We start from the raw sequence: 12,884 nt of genomic DNA, 5'->3' as shown, positions 1-12,884 counted from the left end.
CGACAGACCACAAGTGTCATCCATGACAAGGGGCAGTCTCAGTTTGTTAGTTACACGTTTTACCTTAAATGCTGCTGTTTTTTCATTCCCATCTGCTGATGACAACCAATTAGCTACACTGCAAGTTAAAGAATAGTTAAAAAATAAGAATAACTTCATTGATCCTAAAGGGAAAGTAGCCAATCTACTTAGCCGTCTAAATACATCTCAGCATTACTGTAACATGAACAGTCTGAAAATATTTTAAATAATATCTTTACTTGTAAGACCGTGAGCTTCATGAGACACTGACGCTCAGTTTCTTACTATACCATTAGTTAGAGTTCTTTGCAGTGTCTTGTGAGCAACTCAGGACGCAGTAATACTGGTCAAACTGGGAAAATAATTATAATAAAAAAAATATTAACAAGCGAATAAATGTAAAATGCTACTTGTTTATGATGACTGAGTTTAATGAGTTTAATCATTTAATCAAGACTCACTAACTCCCAACTTGATGTTGCTCGACTTCCTGACTGTAACTGCATCCCACGGTATGAGATGACACCACCATAGTAAAATGAATATATTTACTTTTTATGGTGCACATCAAGAACACTTTTGACCTTTTCTGTTAACACACAAAAGCTGGTGAATGAAAAGTTATATGTCACTAATGTTTCCTGTATTCCGTAGTATGGCCCTCAGAGCAGGGCTCTAAAGTGTGACCTAAATGGTGCGACTAAAAAAAACACCTAGGTCGCACAGGTGCGACCAGCTGTTCGAGTAAAGAAAAAAAAATATTCTCTGCAACTCTGAAAGTCTCCATGTGGTCAACAACTGACACATATTATGCCCCTACAGGGGCGATTCTAGGATCAGAGCTTTGGGGGTGCTGAGCACCCAGAGAGCTGCCCAGCCAGGCAAGATAAACTTTACACGTCACGATGAGACTTCTTCCCTGTCTCTGTCAGTCCCTGCATTCTTAAATGTCTCCAGTTGTCCCAAGTTCTCTCTGACTGTCCCGTGTTTCTCCCTGTCGTCATCATCTGTTGTCTTCATCTCCATTATCAGTCATCATAATTTTACCATCTCTGTGCAAGTCTGCAAATTTCTTTATTAAATCATATGATTCTTAAATTCATCAAGTCTCTCTGTGCCTGGGTCCTCATCACAAAACATGACATCACTGTTTTGTACATTTTAACACAATTTAATCCTCACATTTGTGAAAGAAAAGCAAAACACTGTTTTTGTCTGTAACAAAACCATCAAATCTGATAAAGGTTATTTAAATGCTGCAAAAGAAGAATGGACTGAAATAAAAAAAAAACAAAAACATATCCTAACCTTAATTACTGGGGGAAAATGATGAATGATGCTCATAGTGAGTAAAAAGTAAACTGAGTGCATTTTTTGGACAGAGATTCACTTTTAATGTGTATGTATAATATAATACAGATACATAAAAAATACTTCCAAAACAGAATAAATTATTACAAATAAAAATCTTCACTGCAGATACTAATTTTACTAATTTAATAATTATCATTTTGTGTTGTAAGATTTATGAGTTTCATGCTTTCATAGTGGTACTTGGGAGAGCTTGACATTTTCTCAGGTGGTACACACTGTAAAAAGTTTGAGAAACACTGATAAGTGTATGTGTGCTTTTGGAAAACATTTAAAGCTGCAGTACAGAATCTTTGAAACAAGCTTAAAACATTTTTAGAATATAAACAGAGCACTCTGCTTCTCTTTACAGCTCCTCACTCCACCAGGGCTGTTTGGCACTTTCTGATAGTGTGCAAATGTGATGTACGTACTGCGGCAGTCATAAAGACAACTGGACGGTCCAAAAGTTGGCCTACCTATTACTGGCTGAGGTTTTAGTAGAGTTGTGGCTGAACCACATAAAAATATATCATTAATTTTAATCTCCCCAATCAATGATAATGTTATGTTGGAATGTAGTTAAAGAGGGTCAAAAATGTTTCAACCCAGTTTGTTTTGCAGCTTCTGTATAGCAGCTTTAATACAGGGAGAGCACAACTTCCAGATTGTGTGAGTAAAATCAGGTTTTTTCCTCTTTGTCAGTTTAACAGTTTCTGTTTTGCCCGTCACTGTTCCCGGTCTGTTTTCTTACCTGGTTCTTCCTGACCTTGTACTTTCTCCTCACGTTCCCTCTTTCCTCTCTCCCTCTTTGGACTGACAATCATACACAAATAGATTGTATTCAATTAGATGAAAAATTACATTAATATGAAAAAAATATTATTAAGATCACTAACAAAAAGTCCTCTCTCAGTGTACTTTCAACCAAAAGGCAAATAACCAAACCACATGTACATCTAATAAAAGATATAAATATTGAAATACTGATCCAACATTATTCTTGATTGACGGATCGTTTGATTTTACACTTTTACCTGAATGTGGCTCCTGTTTTTGAAAAAACTTCCTTATATCCATTATGAACCTGGCTGTCTCTCTCTACACAAACACACACACACACACACACACACACACACACACACACACAACAGGAGTTATAAGGTTAATGGGCATCCAGTCAGTTAACTAGTTAGTATCCATTTCAAACAGGACAGTGGTAACAACAGTAGCTACTGACAATTTTAAGTTTTAGATTTTAAATAGGCTGTATACATTTCAGTGGGAGCAACAGGACGGTCAAATGTCGCTGATTTTACTACAGAGCAGGACGGATTGTAGGGTAGCAAACATCGTCGGAAAACATGTTTTGAACACTGCAGGTTACCTGGTGTAATGTTTTTCAGCTAAAAAGAAACATGGTCTGACTCCTACCAAACTATATAAAGAGTAACTGAAAGTTAAGCCAGGCACTTACACCTCCGCTCCGCTGCGTCTCAGCCACCATCGCTCTGGCAGCAACAGCGCTAGAGCCAGAGTGGGGGCAAGCTGGAACAAACCATTTTTGGGGGGGGGGGGTATCTATACTTTTGTTGTTAAAATGTTATGTCTCAACCATTTACTGTAGCAGTGTGTCACACAAGCAGCAAATATTGTCCAAAAAAAGTAAGAAATCTTTGGGGGTGCTTTGATTCATTTTGGGGGTGCTTCAGCACCCCCCAAAATGGGCTAAAATCGCCCCTGTGCCCCTATCATGGTCTAAACCAATCAGAGATAGTGTTGCGAAACAGTTTCACCCCGGTTCTTTTTTATTCCTCGAGGCATCCAGAGACGGCACCGGAACTCAGTAGTCTTTTCACAAAACCTTTATTCATTTTTATTCATCTTCAGTTACGCATGCACCTTCTAAAAGGGAAAACGTGCAAGGCCGGTGTCCCTCTGCAGATCTTCCACTCTTTTGTTTGTTACAATCAGCTTTATAGAAGTGACCCCATCATAAAACCCCCATGGTGTGTTGCAAACTCTGTGTTTGTGTATGTATGTGCGAGCACGTGAGTGCCTGTGTGTGCGCGTACCCGTGTGTCTATGTGAGTGCGCGTGAGTGACTATGTGCGCGTACCTGTGTGTATGTGTGAGTGCACGTGAGTGTGGGTGCGTAGTAACAGTTAAAGCACTCTGTGTGTGTGTGTGTGTGTGTGTGTGTGTCTGTATCTGTGACTTCCTGCCGGTCATAAAAGTAATCTCCTCTCCCCAGCTACACCAAATTCCTTTAGACAACATACAAAACAGAGTTAACATATTACAAACACTGAGACCTCCACTCTGCATCCACTGGGCCATTGGCCTCTTGTTGTCTTACATTTACAGATCAGGTGGAGAGTCTCCTGCAAGCCTACTTCTAAGTTATGACAATTATGAGCTTTTATTAAAGGTACAAGCATCAGCATCAGCAACCCCCAACTGTAGCTTCCTGTCTCCTTTCATGACAGCAGACCCCCAGTGTCAATAAATTCCTTTCCCTCTAAACAATTACACACACTCTCAGGCCTACAGCTAAACTAAACTGAAACACAGACAAATCCTTCCCTATTCCTCTGATCTACTGCTGGACCCTCTCATCTAAGCAAACTTAACACATTATATTCTAATAATTGTTTTCTTGTACTCACAATAGTCAGGGGTGGGACCTGTCTAATTGGCCGCAGTCCAGATATTCCTGTAGTCCTTCATGTGTACGTTTGAAAGTGCAGGCAGATAGAGAGAGGTGAGTAGCTTGAATAAAGCGAAATCAATTCATTAAATCCTGATCAACTTATAAATATAATTGGATTTTGTCTTGATGCATTCTCAATCATCCAGGAAAGTAAATCTCCAAAAGTTGAATCTGTTCATCTGGACGTAGCGTTTTGTGGGAGAAACGTTTCGTCACTCATCCAAGTGACTTCTTCAGTCTCAGCTGACTGCAGGTTTCCCCAAACCTTATAAACAGTACATGTACTGTTTATAAGGTTTGGGGAAACTTATAAACAGTACATTTGGATGAGTGACGAAACGTTTCTCCCACAAAACGCTACGTCCAGATGAACAGATTCAACTTTTGGAGAATTGTATTTTGCCAGAAACGCCAGAATCTCAGGTTAAAGCTCACAAAACTATTTCAGCAAACAGCAAATGAGAGCAGGAAAACGGATTCCACACAAAGACGTAAACACAGACCGCGAACCCGACGCATCAGAATCAGCTTTCACTTTCTCGGCTTTCTCACCCGATGGCACCGTTGAAAGCTGACAGCTCACAGATTCTGATGCGTCGGTGGGTCTGCGCTTTGTGTTTACGTCTTTTTTGCGCTAGATTCTGAGTTGCAGGTTTTGTCTCTCTTTAACCAAAATTCACTGAACCAGCAGCAAAAGAAGATCCAAACTACGCTTTACATTTGATAAATGTCATCATTAATTCCCTCTTACTTTTGCTGTTTTGCTTCCACCACGTTAAAATCACACTTCATGCACAGCTCTCTCTCTCAGTGTACTTCAAGAACAGTTTCCCATCTCAAATCTCTGTTTTCTGCATTATTCATTCGCTCATTACCCACCAGTCTACCATTGTTTACAGCGCTGTCAGATGCTGTCTTTTATTTTTTTTTTACTTAAATGACCTCAGACAAGAAAGCCTAATTTCTGCTGTTCAATACTGAAGAAATTTAAACTTTTTAAAATTATGCAAAATTGCAGAATATTGCAGAACATTTTTAAGGTTATCTGTTATAAAAAGCCAGGCCAGGGAAATCTCCTTCATGTTTTTCGGTGTTTTATCCTGAGTTACTTTGACACAAAGGTATCTGCTGTGATGCAAACACAACTGAAGAAGTCTCACATGTATCAGTACTGATAAATGATCAGAATAATATAATATAATATAATATAATATAATATAATATAATATAATAATATTGTAACGTTCTCAAGAACCAGACATTTTGATCTCAGTTTGTCCGTTTATTCAGTAACACAGGCAAACGGGCCGTTAACTCAGGGGCGAGTGCCCTCGTACAATCCCTCACTTCAGCCACTGCAGTCACACAACAGCAAGGACCCCCCTCCCCTTCCTGCACACATTAACTCCCTTTTTCCTGCAGTACAACCAAACATGTATCTTAAAGAAATAACAACAGCGTGCAGAGATAACCAACCTGTCACTGTAAAATAACATTTAACCATCGTTACAATATGTAATATTTCTGACTGTCTGAGGCAAAATTGAATTGAATTGAATTGGGACCTTGTGAATCGGAATCAAATGGATTATAGAAATCAGTGATGATACCCAGCCCTAGTAAGTAGCCTAGGCCCAACAGAAGTGGATGTAGCTGTGGGTAATAAGAAAAGATGTAAAAAGAACTATTGATAACTTTTTCGTTAAGTTAAGGCCTGATCTGTCTGAAATTCATAGCCAGTGCTCTGACATGGAGCCATCAACCCGTGAATGCTGAAAAAGCACAGTGTATCCAGAAAACACATTATATGCTGTGATAGATGCACTGCCCAAGTGTTCCCTCTCCCCACCTTTCAGCAGCAGGCAGCAGCAAATGGGTCATCAGAGGAGGTCGATGTGATGATTAAGTTTAACATTGTCTACAATATTACCAAAGAGTGCCAAAGCACTTAAAGCACCAGCACTTTTTCAGTAACTTATCTTTCTTGTAGTACTGTGCTCCAAATAAAGAACTTTGTCTTGTCAAGGTTGTTAGTTAATCAATATTGTCTGTATGGACAGCAATTTCCCCCCCAAAAAAGTGCACATGTAAAACTGTGGTGTTAAGCGATGCGGTTGAAAAATTTGGGTGCGCCTAACTTTTCTGCTGGTGCACTGGTGTAACTACTGCACAGTACACAGTGCAGTAGTTACACCCTTTTGCACATGCTCTACAGTAAAATAACAAGGTTAGAGTAAAATGTCAATCATATATGTCTCACCTTTGTAATATTCTGGATATTTATAATTGAGCTGTTTGTATATATTAGAGCTATTTCTTCTATTTGGTAACTTTATAATATATTGTATTATTTAATTAGTTACTTTAATTAGTCTACTTAGTCACTGTAGTTACTGTTATTCTCTTGGAGCAACTGTAACCCACATAATTTCCTTAGGGATTATGAAAGTATTCTGATTCTAATTCTTAAAAAAAAAACCTATAATTCATTCACCTACTCACCACTTCAGTCAAAGTGGAGTTAAATTTAGTTGTGGCCTCCATCAGTGCCTCCTGCATGCGATCACATGCCACAGATGGAGCAATGTAGGGCCATGGCCAGTGGCCATGAATACCAGTCATCACTAACAAGAAAATAAGTGCCTTTTTAAAAATATGTTAGTTATGTATTAAATACACAACTTTGGGAATGGCCCCTTCCTGTTCCAACAAGCAATCGGATTCTACTGCAAGTAGACAATGTCTCAGCTGTATCCTGCTGACCAGCCTACACATTTCTCTCAATTGTCCCATGAGTTAGAATGAGTGGTGTGTGATAGAGACACGGCAGGTCCAGAGAGTGTTAGGCAAAGCCATCGTTATTGCACACGCGGCTGCTGCTCTCAGCTGTCAGCTGCACATTCATCACACCACAACTCACAACAACCCCTGCTTCCCCGTGTTTTTAATACAGGGCAGGCGGCAGGCGTGATTGTGGATGCACCCACACGGTACCACTGACCATGCCTCACCACAGACACTATGTCATGAAATGTGGAAGTTTTTAAAGCACAGAATGAAAATTACAACAATCTAAGTTTAGTTTAACAGTCAAGTCAAGGACAATGAAGTATTCATCCATGAGAAATACACCAAGTCAAATTTCTCACAGTCAAAAAGTGGTTAAGTATATATGTGTGTGTTCTTGTTGTTGTTGTTGTTGGTGGTGGTGGTGATGGTGAATGGGGTAAAGGTTGGTAATGATATATTTGATCACAACCTTAGAAGCGTTTAGGAGCCCATTTTGCTGACTTGTTCATTTCAGTTGTCAGACCACATCCTTTCAGCTCTCTATATAAAGCTGAGCATCACAGTTTCAGTGCATTCAACATCTATGAGAGACACAGGGCAAAATGTTCTGCCAGAGTTATTTCAGTGTTTTCGTTTCATGCATGCTCCTCATGATCATCCAGCCAGGTGATTAATATTTTCTATGGTACTTTAATTTACTTGTAGACAATTTTCTCATTAATTTAAATAAGCAGAATGCATAGTTAGCATTACAAAAGCAGTTGGTGAAGAGTGTTTGTTTCACTCATGTGTTTTTGACTGCATCATCTGCTGAATTTGTTATGTGATGGATGTTTTCTTTTTGTTTTAGGTGGTGGGTCTGAGATTATTGGAGGGGAAGAAGTCGAGCCACACTCATTGCCTTTCGTGGCCTATGTGGAAAGCAAAAAATTTTTTTGTGGAGGGACGTTAATCCATCCACAATGGGTCCTGACAGCTGCACACTGCAAAGAGTAGGAACGCTTTTCAAATCAAAATATTGCAGTATTTATTTTATAACTGACAGTGTGAAAGATAATACATAAAGAGATTTCACAAGAGATCAGAAGGAAAAAATTTTTATTATAATTATTAATGTAAAAATGTTTGTTATTTTTTTATTTATAGATTGTCCATATTCTTGTAGGCATTAATATCTTTACAGAGAATTTTGCACTAGTCATTGTCATATTTTTCTTTTAATTTTTTATAATTTCTTCATTTCCTTATCAGAGATGCAAATCAAATTGGCATCAAACATATTGTCTGTTGTTTTTATAGAAAAGCCTGCAAAACACAAGTAGATTTGTCTGCATTGCACATAAATATTGATGTTGGAGATAATCCAAATGAGAAAAAAAAGATTAAATGTTTATCTAAACAGCGTGGTAATCACTGTCATAGAAAGAGACTGCACTCAGAAATTTCATAACTGAAGAATGTTATATCGTTGAAATTCTTTATTCACCTGGAGGAAAACACCATGCAGCTTTATCTATGTCTCTAAAATAACCATAACCCAACTATATACAATAATACACATATAATGAAGTAACTGTGCAGCTATGATAATGTTATAATTGTTTTATTTAAAAGGGTTAATCTGACCTATTAATCTTTTGTATAAGTGAACTTTCACTAATACATTTTTTTCTTCTACAGTATGAGTAAGGTGACCCTGGGAGCACACTCGATCAAGAAAAAAGAAAAAGCTTCTAAGCAGGTCCAAAAGGTTGATAAACGTTTTCCTCATCCTGACTATTACCAGGGATCCAGGGAGAATGACCTCATGTTGCTCAAGGTAAAGTGATAATTCATTGTCTGAAACTAAGTTAAAAAAGATGCATTTATGTGAATACGTTTGTTTTTAATCTTATATGATGTATTTCTGTGTGTGTATGGATAAATCAATAAATCGCTGTACCTATTTATACATTTTCCAAGCAAAATGTACAAATATGTCACAAGAAATGGATCCAACTCAGGCTCAGACTGGAATCACAAGTTAGCAGTTCTTTTATTTACACAAAACACCAGGTGCAGAATATATATACAGGTGGAAGGGAAAGCCAGGGGTTCCAGTGGTCCACCGGGTAGGTTTAGGGGAGAGAATCAGATCCTTTGCTCTGTTTGAGAGTTCCACATGCACGCCACTCCAAACTGCCAACATCGGCATTTAAGTTTCCATGGTTCAGGAAGTCTAAGCACAGAGAGACGAAAGTCACAAATAGGCTCATACACAAGCACACTAGAATTCACCGAGCTGGATTTACACTAACGTATCAAACTCAATAGTCCAGCGATGAGGAGCTCAGTGCCACTGCCTTAAGAAATGGCCCGAGATTAGGAGCAGGTGCGTGGTCCAAAAGCAGAAGCTTGGAGTGAGCTCCATCCAGGCAGAGCAATGAGAAAGAGCAAAACCAAAACCAAAACACATGCAGCCCTGCGGGGCCGACCGGGTAAACACAGAGACCATGACAAAATAAATGAGTGGTGTTTCAAGACTGTAGCACAGTGCTGTAAATATACAAAATTTAAGGCCAGCTCTCTAAAGTTAATATAGTCATTATCAATATCTTTCTTTTTAATTTTGTTTCAGTTGAAGAAACCAGTAAAGCAAACCAAGACAGTACAATGTCTCCAGTTAGCCAAAGTTGTCAAGGACCCTCCAGCTGGAAGCAAGTGTCTGGTGGCTGGATGGGGAAAAACTGAAAACAACAAAATATCAGATGTTCTCCTGTCTGTCAATGTGACTGTGGTCAGTAGACAGACATGCAACTCTCGTGATTATTACAACCACAACCCAGTTATCACCAGTGACATGATATGTGCTGGTTCAAATGGTGAAAAAAAGGCTGATACCTGTCAAGTAAGTATATAGAAAGTATGTAGGGAAGTAAATATCTATATTAAAATATCCATCCAACTCAACACCTTTGTGTTCTTTTGCCAGGGGGATTCAGGAGGACCTTTCGTGTGCGATGGAGTGCTGGTTGGAGTCACTTCTTTTGGAAGAGATTGTGGTAGCATTAAAAAACCTGGAGTCTACTCGTTTCTCTCAGAGAAACGCCTCAAGTGGATCAAAAAAACAATGCAATCCTCAGAAATCTTATGAACCCACAGGTGTCAATCCATACAAGCTGAGCAAGAAGGAAATCTTTTCTTTGATATTAAATGTCCATGCCTTTAATGTAGACTGCTTACTTGACCATTATCCATTTTATCATTTCATATTCTATTTTCTGATATTTCAGTTTCTGTTAGCTTGATGAATTTTTTTTTTAGCTATGACAAATATTTTTTTTCTTGAACAAGCTCTGTTGTTTATTTTTCATTCCATCTATTTCTGCTTAAAACCCCCTATAAGATACTTGTATAAACATTCTACTTTATAATAAACCTAGAGGCAATAATTCTTCTCTCTTTCTTTCATTGTTTGTAACTCTTACCAAGCATCGTCTTTTTACTCCTACACCTTCTACACCTTCTATAGGCCACAAGACTATGACTTGCACATTTTCAGAGGACATGACAGCACTACATTCATGATTTTAGTATATGCCCAAACACCCTTTCAATTACAATTTCTTACCTCCACAAATCTTACCTCCTTTTTTTCTGAATAACACAGCATAGTTATTATTCATAGTTATTATTCATTATGATACATTTGACCACAGGTGTTAAATTCAAGATTTTATTGTTTCATGTGTGGTGCAACACCATGCAATACAGAGCTACTAATCTAAAGGCGATGTGTTATGTGGAGCCAGCCCCATAAATATAAACCAAAAATTGATACATTTGCAGAGGAGCAGGACAGGCTGACTACACTAGAGAGCAGCATAATAATAATTTTATTAATAATAAAATCTATTTTGACAGGACCTTTCGAAACCAAAGTTACAAAGTGAAAGTGTCATGTTTTGTTTATGTTTTGCTCTCTCTCTCTCTCTCTCTCTGTCGTGTGTGCATGTGTGAGCGTCTGGTGCAGGTGTGGGGAGGTGGGGAGGAGTGATTCTCTTTCACTGGTGTTTCTTTGGTGTCCTTTTCGGCAGCACTGAGCTTTTAGCTCGGTGCGATGGCTGAAAAATCATGGGCCGGAGGGCTTTCGGAGCCTCTCCTGTCGGCATGGTATTAAAATACCGGTTTGCACTGATTTTTTGGTTGAGGAGTGTGGCTTGGCTGTAGGAGAAGTTGTTGGGTGTGAAAGTGTGAAGGCAGCATCTAGGATGAATAATGCAGTTGTTATATAATTGGCTATGTACCACAGGCCTTCAAGCTGGCTGTAGTTAAACCTTTACTTAAAAAGCCATCTCTAGACCCAGCTGTCTTAGCTAATTATAGGCCAATCTCCAACCTTCCCTTCATATCAAAAATCCTTGAAAGAGTAGTTGTCAAACAGCTAACAGATCATCTGCAGAGGAATGGCTTATTTGAAGAGTTTCAGTCAGGTTTCAGAGCTCATCACAGCACAGAAACAGCTTTAGTGAAGGTTACAAATGATAAGAAGATCATTTGTAACCTTCCCCGACATTTGTAAAAATGATGCTTCCCCGACGTCATGCCAGCGCATTTTGGGGATGGCATAAGCACCGATTGGTTTTCTATCGCCCATTTGCTGGGAGTAAGGGCGCCCTCCGTTTGCGAGGTGCGCCTGTTGCTTGCGGCACAGGGGGGAGAGGGGTGGGCGGCGGGGGATTCTCTGGCTGGCGGGAGCGGCATCTAATAACCAACTCGCAAAATAAAACAAAATAAAAACCAACAAACACGAAAACACCAGACATCATGATACAGACTTATAATTTGCACCGATGTTTTTTCGAAATTCTATACGCGAAAAGTGAGCGCGAGAGCCCTCGGTGCGCCTGCTTGCTGCTGTGCTGAAGTCAAAGTAAACTTTGTCATCTCTGCTATATGCAGTACAGTATATAGCAGAGACGCTCCAGTTACAGCAGTGCAAGTAAACAAACAATAAATTTAAGAGTAAGAAAATAAATATACACTTTAGGATAAAGGGATGTAAAGGGTGAAGGGATCAATAACAATTTAAAATTTATAATTTACAGTTTGATGATTTAATTATGTATTATTATTATTATTATTATTATTATTATTATTATTATTATTATTATTATATTTAATTATGTCATTATGTATTCATGATTTGAATCCTGGGTTGTGCCAAATCCCAGAAATAAACCCCAGACAAAGTGAATCTGTGAACTAAGGTGTAGGTCTATTAGGTTATGTTGTGGTGAACCTCGGGTTGGGGGATGGGTGTTCATACTGGAGTGCAAAATTAAAATCAATGGACGATGGACAAGAAAAGTTCAAAGCCATCAGGTGCTCAGTTTAGAAAAAAGAGAAAAGAAGAGGAGAAGAAACGAGCAAAAGATACAGATAAGCAGGCGTGTCATTGGATAATGGCAGTTCATGTATCCTGAAACAATCAGAATCATATTCAGAATACTTTATTAATCCCTAAGGAAATTATGTGGGTTACAGTTGCTCCAAGAAGAAATTCTAAAAATAGTAACAGTAATAGACTAAACTCCAAACACTACATTATGTTACAGATTCTCCACAATTAAGAATGAGCACTAATATAAACAGATCACTCAATTATAAATATCAAGAATTAACAGAGGTGATTTTAAATAAATATCAAGAAAATTGACAAGAATATTACAGAGTAGAAAAGAGCGTGTATAAAAAGGGTGTAGCTATTGCAGTGTTTACAGTGTATTAGATGGTGGAGTTGTACAGGGAGATGGCCATGGGCAGGAATGATTTCCTGTGTCGTTCAGTGGTGCTTTTTGGTAATCTCAGTCTCTCACTGAACGTGCTCCTATGACTAGCCAGTACGTCATGGAGTGGGTGGGAGGTACTGTCCAACATTGTCTTTATCTTGGACAACATCTGCCTCTCAGACACCACCCTAATGGAGTCCAGCTCCATCCCCACAACATTACTGGCCTTGTGGATCAGT

At 38.7% G+C, this 12,884-nt stretch overlaps 1 protein-coding gene across 1 annotated transcript; it reads left to right on the top strand.

The window, feature by feature from the left end:
- The first annotated feature begins 7,450 nt into the window (after positions 1-7,450).
- Positions 7,451-10,305, top strand: LOC100690494 (granzyme A). The gene is made up of 5 exons (XM_003455284.3): positions 7,451-7,540; positions 7,725-7,866; positions 8,555-8,693; positions 9,492-9,761; positions 9,846-10,305. The coding sequence occupies exons 1-5, from the start codon at positions 7,477-7,479 to the stop codon at positions 10,005-10,007; spliced, it is 777 nt and encodes a 258-aa protein (XP_003455332.2). The 5' UTR covers positions 7,451-7,476; the 3' UTR covers positions 10,008-10,305.
- The last annotated feature ends 2,579 nt before the right edge of the window (positions 10,306-12,884 follow it).

Source organism: Oreochromis niloticus, linkage group LG12, assembly GCF_001858045.2.
Source record: "Oreochromis niloticus isolate F11D_XX linkage group LG12, O_niloticus_UMD_NMBU, whole genome shotgun sequence".
NCBI lineage: Eukaryota > Metazoa > Chordata > Actinopteri > Cichliformes > Cichlidae > Oreochromis > Oreochromis niloticus.
Note: the sequence above shows the minus strand (reverse complement) of the source record. Positions and strands in the feature narration are given on the sequence as shown.

Coding starts and splice junctions, on each gene's coding strand:
- LOC100690494 (XM_003455284.3), top strand. CDS start 7,477: ATGTTCTGCCAGAGTTATTTCAGTGTTTTCGTTTCATGCATGCTCCTC. Junction 7,541..7,724: donor CCTCATGATCATCCAGCCAG/GTGATTAATATT, acceptor TTTTTGTTTTAG/GTGGTGGGTCTGAGATTATT. Junction 9,762..9,845: donor AAAAGGCTGATACCTGTCAA/GTAAGTATATAG, acceptor TTCTTTTGCCAG/GGGGATTCAGGAGGACCTTT.